At 42.1% G+C, this 18517-nt stretch overlaps 1 protein-coding gene across 2 annotated transcripts in view; it reads right to left on the bottom strand.

Moving 5' to 3' along the window:
* popdc1 (popeye domain cAMP effector 1) overlaps window positions 1–18517 on the bottom strand; it is a 37961-nt gene that overhangs the window by 13460 nt on the left and 5984 nt on the right. For both annotated transcript variants that reach the window (XM_084338204.1, XM_084338205.1), the window contains exons 4-7: window positions 14539–14726; window positions 10886–10994; window positions 10237–10404; window positions 6029–6170 (exon numbers count right to left, since the gene is read on the bottom strand). In XM_084338204.1, coding sequence (XP_084194330.1) covers window positions 6029–6170; window positions 10237–10404; window positions 10886–10994; window positions 14539–14726 — 607 coding nt within the window. The remainder of the gene's footprint in view (window positions 1–6028; window positions 6171–10236; window positions 10405–10885; window positions 10995–14538; window positions 14727–18517) is intronic.

Here is an 18517-nt window from a genome sequence, read left to right as displayed (position 1 = left end):
CCTCGCTCCATCCCAGATTGACTTCCAGTTTAATCCCCCGAACGCACCTCACTTCGGTGGAACTTGGGAACGAGAAGTACGTTCAATAAAGACAGCCCTGTACGCCGTGCTTGGGGCCCAGACCGTGGCGGAAGAAGTCCTAATGACAGTCCTCACGGAGATCGAGGGAGTATTGAACTCAAAGCCCCTCGGTTACGTCTCAAGTGATGTAGCAGATGTCGACCCAGTCACCCCCAACACACTCTTGATGGGGCGGCTGGACCCCGCGCTACCACAGACAATGTACAGGCCTGAAGAAGCGAACGGCCGAAGAATGTGGAGGTACAGTCAAGTATTGGCTGACAAGTTTTGGAACAGCTTCCTACTCCACTATCTACCGTCTCTACAGACCCGCCAGAAATGGGTGAAAGAGAGAGACAATTTGACAGAAGGAACAGTCGTCATGATTATCGACCAGTCACTACCCCGAGCTATGTGGCCGGCTGGCCGCGTAAGCAAAGTGATCACCGGTGCCGACGGAAAGGTCCGAGCAGCCGAAGTGCTCGTCCAAGGACGGATCTACACCGACCCGTGGCGAGGCTAATAGAACTGCCAAGGCTCCCCGATACTATCGATGACGACCATGACCCCATGACTTTGTGAACTGCCCGACCCCTCACAACAGACATTGAGTAGTGGACAGTGCGGTTAATCTGTCTCTGCTTAGCTAATTAGGTGGGACTAATTAGGAGGCGGCTGTTACAAAGGATCAGATTAAACCGAATATATATATTTATTGATTGATATATATTGCATAGTATTTGTATATCGTTTGATATCCCTTGTATATTCCTTGTACATATACACGGAATATCCCTTTAGCCTAGTACAGACCATAATATTTCATTCTCCTATTGGACAGCGGTCCACAGGCGCCAGGGCCATGCCTCCGGAGTCAGGTTCAAAGCCACCGTCAAGACATGTCTGTACATGCCCGGCCTTGCCCAGGGATACGAGACAGAAATGAGGTTGGCACTAGATTGTTCGCCGTGCATATAAATATGGCGCAGGTGAATACAGAAGTAGAGTTACCCAATAAGTTGAAGCCTCACCCACGATACAACGTGCGGTGAAGTATGGCCTGTTTGGCCCCAAATAGAGCATTGAGACCGCGTGCGAATTAATAACTGAATTGTCAGAGTTTGGCGCTATACCGTCGAGTGCGACATATTTCTATTAAGTCAGTAATAGTCTATTTGTGTATAGTGTATCGTGCGGCTAAAGTTCTACAGTGACCAGCATCACCAACGCTTCCTCGTACCAGCTAGAGTGCGTATCCAGGCTGGGCTGCTTTCATGGCGCTTTCACCCGAGGAGACCTAGACGAGAACCGTGTGGACATGTACACTGGATTAATCTACCCGACGACTACATAGCCCTTTGCGGCTGGATTATATTTGTTTTGGTCCTGTGATTTATGGAGCGGAGAATCGCCGACGCCTACACGTGTGGGATTTACCCTGTGAGGAGCCACGTCGAGTCTGCGCCTCAGAGAGCCTGAGGCCGGCTAGCTTTCTTCACTGTGGAGCTACAGTCTACGGAGAACAGCTGTATTCGTCTGTGGATCAAGAGACTATTGCACCGTCTCCTGTACTTGGAGTCTCCTTAGTCATCGTTGACCAGACTCTCTACTACCGACAGATCCTCTACCCCTGCTGGCTTACAACCGGGGGGACCCTTCCAGTATCTCCCGCTATATATTACTAGTGTACCATAGATATAATTCCCTAAGATTCAGGTTGTATAATTACCTCCTGCGTAACCAGAGAATGGACATTCATTATTGATTTGCCTACGCACATTCCTTTGCCTTATAAGCGCATCCAAAGTAAAATAGAGAAGTATATTATGTACCTTTTGCTGCAATAAATACTTAATTACCACTTGGTGTGGAACCGATTCATTGTGGGAAGTGTTCATCATATTTATATATCATGTACTGTATGGCCAGTAATTAAAGTACATAAAGCGGTAGTGGTTTAATGATACCATACTTATCAATACAGTCAGGGAATTGTACCCCTCAGTTACAGTAAGTGTACAGTAAAAGTGTAAAATTGTACAATGTCGGTTTAAAAGTAAAAGTCCAGGAAGATAGTACCGTCACCCTGTGCTCAGTGATGCAGTGAGGCACAGCGATGCATTGTAAAGTCTGATGGCTGTCGGAATGAAGGACTTCCTGTGCCGTTCAGTGCTACATCTTGGTAGTCTTAGTCTAGCACTGAACATGCTCCTTCTATCAGCCAAGTCTGTGTGTAGTGGGTGGGAGGGGTTGTCCCTGATGGCATGGCGTGTTCACTGTGTTCACCATGTTGTAAGTGGAAGACCGTTAGCCTCAGTGGCTTCAAGACGCATTTGGCTGGTTGCCTAGCAATGGTGTCCTCACTCACAACTACAACCCACTTTAAGTCGAGACGAAGACAAATTCACGAGTTACATTCGATGTTGATATAGTTTTGCTGTTGTTAAAACAAATCTCCATTAACTTCAATCCATCAAGTAGTTCTACAGTTACTTGGATTCTACGTTCGCTGTGGAGAAGAGAAAAAAAAGATCTTCATGAATTCAAGGCATCACAGGGTGAGTAATTATATATATATATATATATATATTACGCTGCTGGTCAGTATGACTTACTACCATAGTGTCTGCATACCTGTATCACTGTACATAATAATACTTCAACTCTGTACATACATCTGATTAGCACTATTACTCAGTAGTACTGATTTATATACCCAGCTTATAATCACCTGTACATTGTATATTACTATTGCACTACCGTTACATTTTGCATTCTGGTTGGATGCCAAACTTCTTTTCGCTGTACTGTACTTGTGCTGTATGATGACAATACATTTGAATCTAATCAAATCGAAATCTAATTTCTGGGTGAAATGCTCCTTTAAGATTATACACAACTTTGTTGATGTCCGCTGGCGTCTCCCTGCAGGACACGACATACTACACATTCTGTCCTGTGTGGGAGCTGGTTCTGTTTCCTGACGGGGGCCACGAACATCCACAACACCAGGATTTAGTGCCTCTATGTTATCACACATTAACACTTTGGATGCCAGCGACGTCATAACTCGTTTTATCAGACCCCCCCATTGAGTGCCGACCGACGCGAAATGTTGTTTGTTTGCTGTATTTTTTTTATTGGCGATTTCATCAATCGAGCCATGGGTTAGTGCTGCAGAGTCTCTCTGAGCTCAATTGGGAAGATACCGCCCCCTATCGTCTCTCCCTGTGTAACTGCACCCCATCAGCTCAGACTGATACAGGGGGAGTGGTCAGTTTGCTCATTTTATTTTTCCGTCGAGGCATCTGAAGAGACCAAGTGATCGCCGGCCCTCAGAACAGCGACGATTATGTATTTACAGTACCAACACTGTAATCAATAAGCGTGATCGATATTTGGAATGGCGATCAGGAATTGGAATAATCTTTTTGGATAACATCTGATCTCAGGTAAGGAATCTATTTTACCAGTCTTAGGATAATCAGACCTGTTTTCACAGAGATTTCAGCGTTTGCCCTATGTGTGATGTGGCTGTTTGGCTGTGATCGCTGATGAGGAAATAAGAGAATCGATTTTTCAGATCGCCTCTATAGCGTGCATACGTAGACATATACTATCGATAATCTAGCGTTTATTTGAAAACTATTCATAAATAGGCCGAAAAATTACAACGTTTTTGTGTATTCTAGAATATTCCAGTAAATGCCGTTTATGGGGGAATATTTCAATTTTCCGAAAATATTCGAGAGAACGATAGCTTTTCGAAATGCTATAAAAAGGATATGAACCTATTAAAAAACAATCCGTTTCGACAATGTTGACTGCAAACAAGTCATTGATAAGCGACAGGCAGATTAGACACATAGCCATAATTTAAAACATAGATTATGCATTTTTAACACTAACATTGAAGTGGATGATGGCATTCAACCCGGTAAAAAGGTAAACAAGGTCAGCACTGATAGTGTTAAGGGCTGTACCGAATGTAATTTTTTTAACATTCAAAGCTTCTATTGAAGTATTCGAACGAAGCATCGACTGTCTGTCGTCATATTTTATTTTATAAGATTTATATCTTCAAACTAAATCCTCAATTTGAATAAAGTGATTAATCTGATTAAATTAGTCATTTTTTTCCATTAAATAAACTTTCTTTAATGAATATAACTCATCAGTTTCGTCAACATAAATAATCCAATAAGGGCACAGTTGGTACGAAAGTGATGGTGACATCTTGATTAGATGAAGTGCCGAGTGCCAAGCGGATGCAGATAGGCTACATCATTTATGATAAATGTTTTATTTAAATTTTTATGATGAGTCATATACTATAATAGTATAATACTATAATATTAGTGTAGCCTAATATTTATCTGCAACTGTGAACAAAAAACATACGGTTATCCTATAACCATAGTTATATTATCGTACTTGGCCATCGCATCCCGCTCTTAACCCTATCGAGATATACCTCATCTCATGTACCTATGGTACTCCACTAACGAAAAACAAATACGCCCCCACACCTGCCGGGTCCCGCCCCTATGGAGGCGTAGCCTATAAGACACTAGGCATGGTCACCAAACACTCTTCCTCTATTTCGTTTCCATCATAACGGTCTATATCTATACATATCCATTACCTTTATACCTGTATCACTGTACATATGAATACTACAACTCTGTACATACATCTGATTAGCACTATACTCAGTAGTACTCATTTATATATTTTATACCAGTTTACTCACCTGTACATTGTATATTACTATTGCACTTTACTGTTATATTTGCACTCTGGTTGGATGCCACACTTCTTTTCGTTGTACTGTACTTGTGCTGTATAATGCGAATACATTTGAATCTAATCTAATCAAAAAGAAAAAACAGACACAAATAGCTAAGCATACAGTATACATTTTGCCAATCAGTAGAATCAGTTTTCCCCTCACAGATTATAAAACACGAGATAGTCCAAGAGAGCTGCTCATTGACTCCAGATCAGCATTCCTAGATCATAATTCGTACCACTGACAGACATGCCCAGGTTCGGGAAAACAACATCCAAGGTGGGGCGTGGGGCGGCGTGGCTCAGGGGTAGAGCAGGTTGTCCAATGATCGAAGGGTTGGTGGTTCGAATCCCGCTCAAGCCCATGTCCATCCCACTGCCGTTGTGTCCTTGGGCAAGACACTTAACCTACTTGCCTCGTATGAATGTGTATGCATGTGAATGAATGTTGGTGGTGGTCGGAAGGGCCGTAGGCGATGATTATTCGCCACGCTTCCGTGAGTCTGCCTCAGGGCAGCTCTGGCTGCAATTGTAGCTTACCACCACCGGTATGACTGTGTATGAACGAATAATGGACTCTGTGAAGCGCTCTGGGTCTCATGAAGAGCGCTATATAAATCCAAGTCATTATTATCATTATCATTAAGGTACGGTAGCACTCACCAACTTAGAGAAACAGCCAGGACAGGGACAGCATCCCAGTTTCACCAAGTTATTTTGGCCCTCGAACAGTCCTCCCAGTCACATGTGAATGATTCAGCCACTATGAAGCAACTATATAGATCACATGACATTACTACTACATTCGTGCTCTGACGAAGCCTAACTAGGCCCAAACGTTAGCATGTTTTGTTCGATGGCCAAACTTGGTGAAACCAGTCCCTGTCCTTTCTCTCAAAGTTAGAGAGAGTGAGTATACTACTGTACCTCCTTGGATGTTGTTTTCTGAAGAATAAGAGTTTCTTTCTGGGAAGGCGTGTCCAACTCCTCCTCTACATACAAGCGCAGGGCTGTGGGAACATAGGGCTGTGGGAACACGAGGCTGTGGGAACACGGGGCTGTGGGAACATAGGGCTGTGGGAACATAGGGCTGTGCGAACATACATACGTGTATAGGCACGTTCCCACTCCAAGATACTACTCAACTACACCACTAGGTGGCGGTGGTGCTACTTACGGATGGAGGAACCGGAGGAGCCTCCGCGGAGGATCTGGTTGAGCACGTCCTCTGTGTCGCTGGTGCTCGCCAGGCTGTTCCTCATCTGCATCATGGACAGCTGGGAGCACAGGCTGGGCTGGCGGTCCATCTTCTTCACCGCCTGAAGGGACAAAAGCATCGCCATTGTTACCACGTTACCACAAATCCACCGTTTATAAAGTCACATGTTGTGAAATTTTATGATTTGGTTTATTATAAAATTATGCAAATAATGTGCAGAGCTAAAAGCAAAGTTACTCCCGGACGGTGTGCAAAGGTTTTTTTTTTCAATAGATGAAAGAAAATATGATTTGAGAGACATTTGTATTTAAATGTACTGTTCAAAAAGCTAAGAAAGGGGTTAAAAGGAGGTGTAGTTGGGGTTAACTTGTGGAACAATGCTGATATACATTTAAGAATGAGTCATTCGCTTTTGGTTTTTTAAGAAAATGGTTTGTATAGCTATTTTTGAAGATTACAAATGTGAATAATTATTTTGTTATTTTCTTTTAGAATACTGTTTTGGAGTCTTTGTTAAGAATATAGGCATATATAAGCATTATGCTTCAGTCTGTACCTTTTCAGTCACTGCCTGAATCAAAGATTGTTAAATGATTATGTATATATATATATATATATATATATATATATATATATATATATATATATATATATATATATATATACCGGTATATATATATATTAGGGCTGTCAGTTTATCGCGTTAATTAGATTAATTAATTGCACAGCAAATTATCGCGTTATGAAAATTAACTCAAAATGAATTAGAAAAAAAAGAAAAAAATGTTTTTAATCTCATTAATTCCATAAGAATGTAGAATAAACAGTTACAGACTTTTTTTTAAATGGGCCATTTGCATGTTCTTGGTATCTGATTCTAGGGATATCTATGGATCTCAGGTCATGTATTCCCAGTGTCAGAAATACTGTGTCTGTTACTAGGCTTGAGTAAATTGTAATGAACCAAATGAGAATATCAATTACATTTCTATTTTCTATTTTATAAAATGTTTGACTGTGAATAACACCATGCTAAAATTGACCAGACCTGAAAAATCTAAGCAAATGAATAAATGGAAGATGATTAAACAGAAGATTTTGTAGATACAGTACTGAATTCTGCCATCCGGACACATGCAATTTGAAATATGATTATAGAATATAGAATATCAGGCCTAAAATGGTTATGCGATTAAAATGCGATTAATTAGATTAATTCATTACAATCCTGTAATTAATTAGATTAATTTTTTTAATCGCCTGACAGCACTAATATATATATATTGTATTGTGTGATGACTGAATAAACTACTACTACTACTACTGATTTGATTTGATGTTTTTTTATTTTCGTGTCTTACATACAGTATATAATAATATACTTGACAAATGACATATAGACCAAGATGGCCACAAGAAAAAGAAAATACAATAAAACGTAATATAACACAAGCTGTATGCAATGTATGTAAACAAAGAAACAAGAGGAATTCATATACAATTATATGGGATATAGTGTGTTTTGTCTCAAGTGCCATGCTTTCTCCAAAAATCCTGCAAAACTGAAGATGTCCTCCACAAAAAAAAAACTCAACATACAACTCTCAGAGTGCCAAAACAAATCCGGATTTACAATTTAAATGTTCTCAAATAAAGCCCTCCTCAAAGCGGTGTACAAACTACTACTACTACTACTATGGTGACGTGTTATCTGAACACGTGCCGTGTGATCGGTGATTAAGTGCCTATAGTGTAGGAGTTAAGACTCCCTTCCCCCACCTCTCTTTGATCTCCCTCACCCATCTTTCATTCCTACTGTACCCCCATGCCCATCCCTCATTCGTAACCCCAACAAACCCTCCCCCACTTTTCCATAATGTTCCCAAAGTGTCACGACACCCCTATAACGTTGTTTTTTCCTGTGGCCCCCACCCCTTCCAGTTTTGTATGTATAAAGATGTTCCAAGATCCGGGGGGGGGGGGGGGTCTGTCGGTGGTGATATAGCTAAGCACTTCGTTGAGCGTCATCCAGCCTAACTCTTACTATTTTGTATTGATACTTTGATTGAGTTAATAAATCGTATTGACCTGGTCTTTTTTGACTGAGTAAGTTTTTTTTATTTCCACCACACTAGGAATGACGTTAACAGAGCCTAGGTATAAATATTATTCAACTTTGGATTCTTTGGGAAGCAGCAGTTAGAAAATGGGTATTTGAGAGTCACATTTGAGAGTGTACCGGATCTCCTCTCTGGTAAACAAGAACACCCTGAAGACTCTGGCAGGAGCACTCATTCAGGGGTACTACGACTATGCTTGCACCTCATGGTACCAAAGCACCTCAAAGGCGCTAAAAACAAAATTACAAACATCTCAAAACAAACTGGTCAGACTACTGCTTGACCTTACTCCTAGAACCCACCTCACCCCTGCCCACTTTGACAACCTAGGATGGCTTAGAGTAGACGACAGAGTACAACAACTTGCAATGGGCCTGGTCTACAAGATACACTACACGACCAAGGTACCCATGTACATGTCAAAATACTTCCCAAAGGTCAGTGAATACCACGATCACAACACCAGAGGGAGCTCCACAAATCATGTTAAACCCAGATTCGGCTCAAATAAGGGACTAAACACGTTTCGCAATTATGCCACATCAATGTGGAACGCCCTACCCAAAGCTGTAAAGGAATGTGGATCACTACCCACTTTCAAAACCTCTCTCAAGGGACACCTACGGGAGACTGCAATTCAACACTGGCCCCTGTAAATATCCTAACCCAACCCCCTCCAATGTACAGTCATTTACCTAGTATGGTTTTGTCAATAGTTCAATGTACAATTGTGTTTGTTTGTACAGTGTCTCCTCCCCCCCCCCCCCCTCAATGTACAGTGTTACTTGTTTATACAGTGTGCCCCCCCCCCCCCCCCCAACCACCTCCAATGTAAATTACCCAGTATGGTTGTCAATATCCCAATGTACCCAACCCCCCCCACCCAACCTCCTCCAATGTACAGTTTCTACGTCAAATGTATATACTCCCTTTTCTTGACTCCTTCTGTATCACAAACAGTACTGTATTTGCAAATCTGGTATGTCATAAATGTATAGATGTAGCAGTACTGACTATCTGTATGTCATGTATGTCATATATGTCTATATGAATTGAAAATGGGGGACCCTGATGGAAACAAGACAAACGTCTTTCTCAGGTCTGCATCCCCTTAACAATTGTATGTATTGAGCCGTACTGTATTGTACCCATTCTGCAATCTGTTAAATAAAGTTTTCATTCATTCATTCATTCACACACTTTGTTTCTCACTCTTAGGCAGTAAGAGAGTTTTATTTTAAATGTTGTGATGTTAGAATAGAATAGAGTAGAAATACTTTATTCATCCCAAAGTAAATTTGGCACTACAAATCGCTCACAGTAAACGTTTAGGTAGACAAAACAAAAGTCACGAATAAGAATAACAATAAGCCTAAGAATAAAATACGGTCCGGGATATACATTTCCTATGTTACATTCTAATATAAAATATACAGTAAAAATATACAGAAATATACAGTAAGTGTAAATGTGTACTATGTCGGTTTTAAAGTAAAATAAAAGTCCCGGAAGATAGTACCGTCACCCTGTGCTCAGTGATGCAGTGAGGCACAGTGATGCATTGTAAAGTCTGATGGCTGTCGGAATGAAGGACTTCCTGTGCCGTTCAGTGCTACATCTCGGGAGTCCATAAGTCTAGCACTGAACATGCTCCTTCTGTCAGCCAAGTCTGTGTGTAGTGGATGGGAGGGGTTGTCCCTGATGGCATGGAGCTTAGCAAGGCTCCTCCTCTCCGCCACCACCGCTAGAGAGTGATGTTGTAAGAGAGGGGCAGCTGTGCTTCCTTCTGCCCCTTCTCCAACTCATCCATGTTTGTTCTTCTACGGATGAAGACGGACTCATTTGTTTACGTTTACATTTTGTCTTCACTGTGATTTGTATGTTTGTTGTGTTCGAGATGAATACAAATCTAATAGAAATCTCCATCATTATCATCACTGTTGTCTTTATCATAACCATCACCATTATCGTGTTCATCGTGACCTTTGCCACGTGTTTGTGTGACCCCCCCCCCCCCCCCTCCTCTTATCTGATAACAGAACCGACCTTGTCGCTGAGCGTGGGGTCATTGAGAGAGTACAGCTTGTTGGTGATGTCTTTGCCAATGAGGTATCTGAACACCTCGTTCAGGAAGGTGTCTGACTCCAGGAAGTAGGTGAGTCTCTCGCGGGACCAACACAGGAACTTACAGTTCTCCTCCGCCATGATGGTCACCTGTCAGAGCGGCGTGTCCGACAACCAATAGAAACACACAAAGAGGAAACCGTCACAAGGGAGCGTAGTGCGTCAGTGTTTCAAGCACATTTGGGATACACCCAGAGAGTGACTTGTGTTTTTAAGCAGTGTAGTATTGTGCAGAGGATGGAGGTTAGTGCACTTCTGCTCAGCTAACATTATTAGGTCGAACGGGCACAATTTTGGAACCAATTTCAGATTCAGATCACATTCAGATTATTTTATTGTCACAGCTTTTTTTAAATGTACATTATATTCAGCATGAGATGCTTGTTTTTCCCGGCTCCTCGCCCACAGTAGATTTGTAAACAACAATATACAATGATCTATAAAAATTGAGACATGTATTTTATGAAAATAAATAAATACATTATTAATTCATATTAAATAAAGTAAAATAAAAAATAAAGTGTCTGGTCCTGGTCTTACCTGGAACGTAATCATCTGACCCCAGTCTTACCTGGAACTTGTCCCCCCTGTGCATTTCCGTGGATCTGAACTCTGGAGAGTCGATGAAGGCGTTGGTGTATATGTTGTGGAGGAAATGGCCTCGATATGACACCTTCATCCTGTCATGAAATAACTTGGGAGTCAAAACCCTGATGCATCTCAAAGAAACACAAATACACAAAGCAAAGCAAGCTTTCTAAAAGTGCTCAACCTTCTCAATGTGATGTTTTCTTGGGGCCAAATAGAAATAGAGAGGATTATCTCTTTATTGCCATATTTATTATACAGTATATTTATTCTAACATATAATATGACCGATAGGGCATACAGACCCTCACCTGCACCTTTGTTTACACACTTTTTTTTTATATTCAGAGTTAATGGGTCTCATTCCCGAACGAAGTTACGACAAAAAAATTCGTCTTAGCCAGATTTCGGCCCATTTAAGACATATTAGGGCTGGGAGCGGGAGTCCCCAAATTTTCCTGAGATCAGATTTGATCGTGGCTGAGAGCAGATTTAAGAGTGCTGAGGAGCACTCTTAAATCTGCTCTCAGCCACGATCAAATCTCATGATTGATTGACTAATTTAAAATTTCATTATAACTTGACAGACTGTGTTCTCATAGTGATTCCTTCACGTCAACGCTACAGGCCTCCTTGGAATTAATTACTTAATCATAATTAAAATAAATATGACAATATTTGTACGATAAGAAATTACGCATTTGATGTCGGAAAAATAAATAATATGGATTCATCTGATCACAGGGCAGCTGCTTAACCATATCTGAACCAGCTATTTTGGACAAATGTATAATTACTTTAATTACTCAGATATTCAAACACAATTATGCAATTATTGTGAAATGATTGAAAATAATAATTATTTAATGCCTTCTGTGGAATTTGTATTTCTTATTTGTTACACATCTGTTTTAATGATTAATTATATACATTTGAAAGAATGCAGGTCAACATGCAATGTATCCCATTGATTGGTATACAATGGGACAGACCTTTGTTTGATTGATTGATTGATTGCTTGATTGAAAACATTATTAACAGATTGCAGAATGGGTACAGTACAGTACAGCTCAATTACACAAGGGGATGCAGACCAGAGAAAGAATTTCGTCTTGTTTACATCAGGGTCCCCCATTTTCAATTCATCATAACATATATGACACACACGACACAGATAGACAGTACTGCTACATCTATACATTTATGACATACCAGATTTGCAAATACAGTACTGTTTGTGATACAAAAAGAGTCCAGAAAAGAGAGTACATTAAGACGTAGAAACTGTTGGAGGAGGTTGGGTAGGAGGGGTGGGTGGGGGATAGACTTACACTGTACAAGCAAAACTGTACATTGGAGGGGGTTGATATAGCTATAAACCTGCATTCCTTCGAATATATCATTAATCAATTAAACTTATATTGAAATACACTATATAGCCTATACACCAACACTGAAATGACAGTGGATAAATAAATAAGAACTAAAGCTAATCGGTGGAAATAGACTGAATTAATATTCCATAACAAGTCTTGTGTGCGCCTACGAATGAACAGTAGCCTATAGGCTTAATTATGGAATAATAAGCCATACTGTGTTCATTCATTACGCCCGCCGGAGGCTATATATTATATTTCATTCATTCATTCATATACAGTACTGCGCGTGTGTGTGTGTGCACGCGCGCTGCGGCAGGTGTACCGCGAGCTGTATATGATGCCAATACATTAATCTAATCTAGTTTTGATGGCGCACAAGCGTGATTACGAAACCTAGCCGCATTTCTCGGAGACGCTCTCTGATTGGCACTGACTGACTCTAGGTTTCGTAATCACGCGGCTCGCAAGACTCGCAAAGCACTTCCGCCATTCCATTTGCACACAGCTGCGTCACTAGTTGCCTTATAAGGAGCTCTGGAGGCGTTGTTTTGTATGCAAATGACGCGCTTTCGAGTTTAAGACATAATGCCATTCTCCAAGCAGATATCAGATCATATAATTTGTGCGACCTTTTCAGCCACTTAAGACATATTACCAGCATGTTCAGGACTCAGAGTGAACTTGTCATTGATTATGTCTCAGTGGTTCCAAGATAAGTCTTCCAGAATATATCTTTGAAAAAATGTCGGGAATGAGACCCAATGATATTGTTTACACTGTTTACCTTTTCTCATATATATATATTCAGATCAAATTGTATTGCCTATATTTATGTCTACTATTACCCTGTCCATACCTGTACCTCCCCTCCCCCATGCTGCTATCACATTTTCCTGCATTTTCCCAAGGGGATCAATGAAGGAATATCTTAACTTATCCTATCCTATCCTATTCTATCCTATCCTATCTTAAAGGGGAACTATCTTATAAATGGCCTTTTTGAGTGTTTAGCATTGTTTCCTAGCTATGTGAACTTATATTAATATGATCTATGTCTCAAAATTCTCATATTGGCGCATTCTTCCAATTCTCCTCTCACAATATTCACCCTCACTGAACTGAGTCATTTGAAAATGTGCGCGATATGTGATGTCAGAGAGACACCGCTGCATGTTAATGTTCAGGTGAACCAGAATGTGCACAGTGGTTTAGGAGCCCAGGCTCAAAACAGCTTGAGATCTTGAGGTAGAAAAATGCTGTTTTTGAGGACTTGATTAGAAATACAAAACAATGAATAAAAAAAATATATATATTACAGAGGTGTTCCATAGACTCACAGGAATTGTGTAAAAGTGCCCAAATAGTGAAAGAAATAGTAAAATAGTTCCCCTTTAACTGATCTTATCTTGTCTTGTCCTGTCCTATCCCATCCCATCCCATCTCATCCCATCGCATCCCATCCCATCCCATCCCATCCCATCCCATCCCATCCCATCCCATCTCATCCCATCCCATCCCAAATTCAGCTGCCAGGGTTCTAACCCGCACCAAACCCTGGCAGCACATCACCCCCATCCTCATCCAGCTCCACTGGCTCCCCATCAAATCCCGCATCACCTACAAAACCCTCCTGCTCACCTACAAATCCCTTCACGCCCTGGCACCTCAGTACCTCACTGACCTCCTCCACCCCTACACTCAGTCACGGTCCCTGCGATCCACGGACACTGGTCAGCTCTCCATCCCCCGAACCAGACTGCGGACGTTCGGGGACAGAGCTTTCAGTGTGGCAGCTCCCACCCTCTGGAACTCCCTCCCCGCAGAACTCCGCACCACCCCAACTCTGGCCTCATTTAAAAAAAACTGCTCAAAACCCACCTCTTCAACCTGGCCTTCAACCCCTAACTTTCTCACTTTATATGTATGTGTTGTGTCTGTCCACTATGTTCGTTGACTTGTTATCTCCCCCCCCCCCCCCTTATGTAAAGCGACCTTGGGTCCTCTGAAAGGCGCTATATAAAACGAAGTATTATTTATTTATTATTTATTATTATCCCATCCCATCTCATCCCATCCCATCTCATCCAATCCCATCCCATCCCATCCCATCCCATCCCATCCCATCCCATCCCATCCCATCCCATCCCATCCCATCCCATCCCATCCCATCTCATCCCATCCCATCCCATCCCATCCCATCTCATCTCATCCTGCTGTATATACAGCCATAGAGTACGGAGTGGCAAACAGTACCTACTTTCCTTTCAGTAGAATGCTGAGGCGCTCGTCCACGGAGGTCTTGTCCTCGGCGGCGTACACCTGGCCCTTCTTCAGCGTCTGGATGGTGCAGAACTGGCCGGTGAGCCTCTGGAACAGGGCCTCGCGCACGTGGAGCGGCTGGAACATCCGCTTGTAGAGCGACCGCAGCTCCCTGTCAATTTTAATCTGACAGAACCCACAGGATTACAGTTTTCGGTTATCCTTGTTGTTGTAGCCAATTTAATGATTTTCTGCAGTTACGTTATTGTATGAAGGCACCGTGTCACCATGAAAGTGTTGACCAATTAGCTGGCAGTGGGCACAGGAGGCGGGGCTCAGATGTGCTCAGGCACAGCCTATATGTATGTGTTCACAGGTGTGCAGCGGGAGGGAATTGGGTAATTATCACAGGGAAGCCACACTGTCTTTTTACCGTGCGCGTTTTGTTTTGTTTTCAGTTATATTGAGTCACTTTTTGGGTTTATTTTGTAGCAATTATCCTGTGTTTAAATTCCAGTTTAAACACAGAGTTTACAGTATGCTTATATTTGTCCACACTGCAAGTACGAATAAAAACTCTCAAGCGTACTCAAGGAGAAGACATAATTTTATTATCAACAAGCACCACGCGTTGGAAAGAGCTTCACCCAGTATTCCCTCACTGGCATCTTTTCTTGTTAGGTTGCCCTTACACTTGTGTTACACCATGTCACTCATACTCCATGAGAGATTTACATTTCAATTCCATGTGGACGACCTCGGCTCCGAGTTGCGACAGAAAATTGGCTTCCTGTACAGCAGTGGTCACCAACCCGTCGATCTTGATCGACTGGTCGATCTTTGAGACTGTCCCTGTAGATCTTTCCATGGAAAAAAAAAGATTTTTTTTTTGTTTCTTACCCTGAGAGTCCACATTACAGTTCTACTTTATAAAATGCTAATTGTAAATATGTTTGTCAATGTTAATAATATGAGAAAGTCCACATTACAGTTCTACTTTTGTTCTGATGTGAAAAGTGATGCTGCACTTAGCACTGACTGCACTTAGCACTGACTGAGAAAGTACACATTACAGTTCTACTTTATAAAATGACAATTGTAAATATGTTTGTCAATGTTAATAATATGAGAAAGTCCACATTACAGTTCTACTTTTGTTTTGATGTGAAAAGTGATGCTGCATAAGATGACTGCACTTAGCACTGACTGAGAAAGTACATAATAGTTCTACTTTGACGTTTTAATGTTGGACCAAAGCATTGCATGTAATTAGAATACAGGCAAATAAAAGTCATTTAGTTTAAAGTACAATCTTGGCTGTCTTTTTCTCTCAACGCTTCAATAGGTAGATCTTGCCTTCACCAAAAACAAAAAGTGATCTTGGGCTTAAAAAGGTTGGTGACCACTGCTGTACAGAAACAGAACCAGCGTTCCTTTGATTAGTAGGAGGAGAGTTGTTGAAGCAGTTTTTATATCAGTCTTTTAGTCTAATCAGATATTTATAGGCATGCTGCGGCCTCAATTCTTAAATCCCTGGTCTATCACTCTGCCCTCAGATTCGTCACTAACGATGTATACGTCATCACTGTGTCCTTTATGAGAAGGTTGGTACTTGGTCCTCTCATTTTTAAGGCCCTTATTGGTAAGCTACCTCCTTATACTACATCATTATTGGTAAGCTACCTCCTTATACTACATCATTATTGGTAAGCTACCTCCTTATACTACATCATTATTGGTAAGCTACCTCCTTATACTACATCATTATTGGTAAGCTACCTCCTTATACTACATCATTATTGGTAAGCTACCTCCTTATACTACATCATTATTGGTAAGCTACCTCCTTATACTACATCATTATTGGAATGGAATTTTGGAACCTATGGTACCCGTTCTAGTGACTGGCTGGTCCTTAAGGTCCCTCTAGTTTGCTCTGAACAGGGTAAATCTGCATTTTGCTATGAGGCCCCTCTAGTTCATGGAATGAACTCCAACAGTCCTTACAGCTTGAGATTCTCCCCTTGATCTCCAACCTTTGTCGATCAAGTTGTTTGACTTGCTTTTTGCCTCGTCTTGCCGTCTTATTGTTATATGCTGCGTGATTTAATATGCTTTATGTATGCTTATTTCTGTATGTGCACTCGACATGACTGTAAATGAGGGAAACCTCAGTTGCCTTTCGAGTTTAAATAAAGGTTTGAAATTAGGGCGGCTGGGTAGCGCAGCGGACTAAGCGTCTGCCTACCACCGCAGAGACACTGGTATCGAATCCAGCTGTCAGCGGTACCTCCGGCGTGGTCGGTCGTCCATACTAACACAATTGACAGTGTTAGAGGGTGGGAAGCCGGCGGGGTGTGTATCCTGGTCGTTGTAAACAGCGACTCCTACAGGTCGGTCGGGGCGCCTGCTCAGCGAGGAAGGGAAAATGGGGGAAGTAGTGTGATCCTCCCACGCGTTACGCTCCCCCAGTGAGAGTCCTCGCTATCAGGTGAAAAGAAGCGTCTGGCTGACTCCCCACATGTATCGGAGGAGACATGTGATAGTATCTATCAACCCTCCCTAGACCGGCAAGTGGGGGGCAAATGCGCGCAATGATCAGGAAGGGGGTGGGGGGGAATTGGCATAACGTATAAATTGGGATGGGAGAAAAATACAGAAAAAAGGGGAGAAAAAGTAGATTAAAAAAAAATAAAGGTTTGAAATTGAAATACTATCGAGGACTTTCGCTTCCTCTCCTGGAGTGAAATACGCCGCCCCCTGAAACGGTCTCGCCACTGCAATCGAGCAGAATCCAATCCGCACCTTGACTCCCGGTTGAAGGGCGGTGTTTCTGAGGAGTGAGTTTAACAGACCGTTAAAGTTCTCCAACTCTGTGACACTTGTTGTAGACTAACCGTATCATCGAAGTGGGTGGCCTACTTGAAAACACGCATTCACACTGTTCTCGACGAAGGTAAGGAGGGTTGGGTGGGCATGTAATTTGGTTCCCCTGTCTTGTTATGAAAAGCAGTGGTCTCGTTATAACAAGCGGTGGTCTGATTCTGTCATCTGTATGGACGCCTCTTTCTTACTTATTCCCCCAGTGGCACCTGTGAATTTAAAACCCTGCATCTCATTAGGACCAAGCCCAGGAGGCTCCTTACACACACAGGAATGGGGAAAAATAAATGAATAAATAAATAAACCCCACGCCTTAAATGGGCACTGGCTGATTTATGCAGATTTTTATTTGCATATAATCTCACACACGTCCAAAAACTCTCAACAGTACTGTAACGTCCTCGGTTAAAAGGATGACTCACAGAGGCTGTTGTTGTTTCTCACGTTCGTTTATTTCACCATTAGCATAGGTTACACTGTACCAAGTCGGGGTGCATCACCTCTGCTTGCCAAACATAGTCTCGTCTCCAAACGTCCCATACACCAAGAGAGCGCACCCTATAGGTGCCACACCCTCTTATACCTTCCCCCAGGTCAGCCCCCGCCCCCTCCTGGGCTCGCACGACCAATAGCGTCGCCGCCAGCCCCAGGTTGGTAGAGTGCAGAGTGACAGCTCGGCCGACCAATCACCCAAATCCCAGGGTCGCTACAGTACATTAGTTTGAATATGGCCACCAGTGATGGTATCGGGGGACATTGAATCCTTGTGTTGTGTTAATTACAGCTCAATGAAATGAGGTGGTAACAGTCCCTATAAGACAAGGTATTGCTATTTTTGTCATCTACATCATTTCACGGAGATGTGGGCGAGAAGGCGCGACAGTGTAGCTCGGGAGGTAGAGCAGTCGTCTGGTAATCCGGAGGTTCCCAGTTTGATTCCCGCTCGTCCCCGGGCAGGTTGGCACCTTGCATGGTCGCCTCTGCCATCGGTGTGCGAATGGGTAAAATGTGAGGAACAAATTGTAAAGCACTTTGGATAAAAGCGCTATATAAATGCAGCCATTTATCATTTAGATGTAATTAGCACAATACAA

Source organism: Notolepis coatsorum (assembly GCF_963971535.1).
Source record: "Notolepis coatsorum genome assembly, chromosome: 2".
In the NCBI taxonomy this organism is placed as follows: Eukaryota; Metazoa; Chordata; class Actinopteri; order Aulopiformes; family Paralepididae; genus Notolepis; species Notolepis coatsorum.
This window is presented reverse-complemented; position numbering and strand designations above follow the sequence as displayed.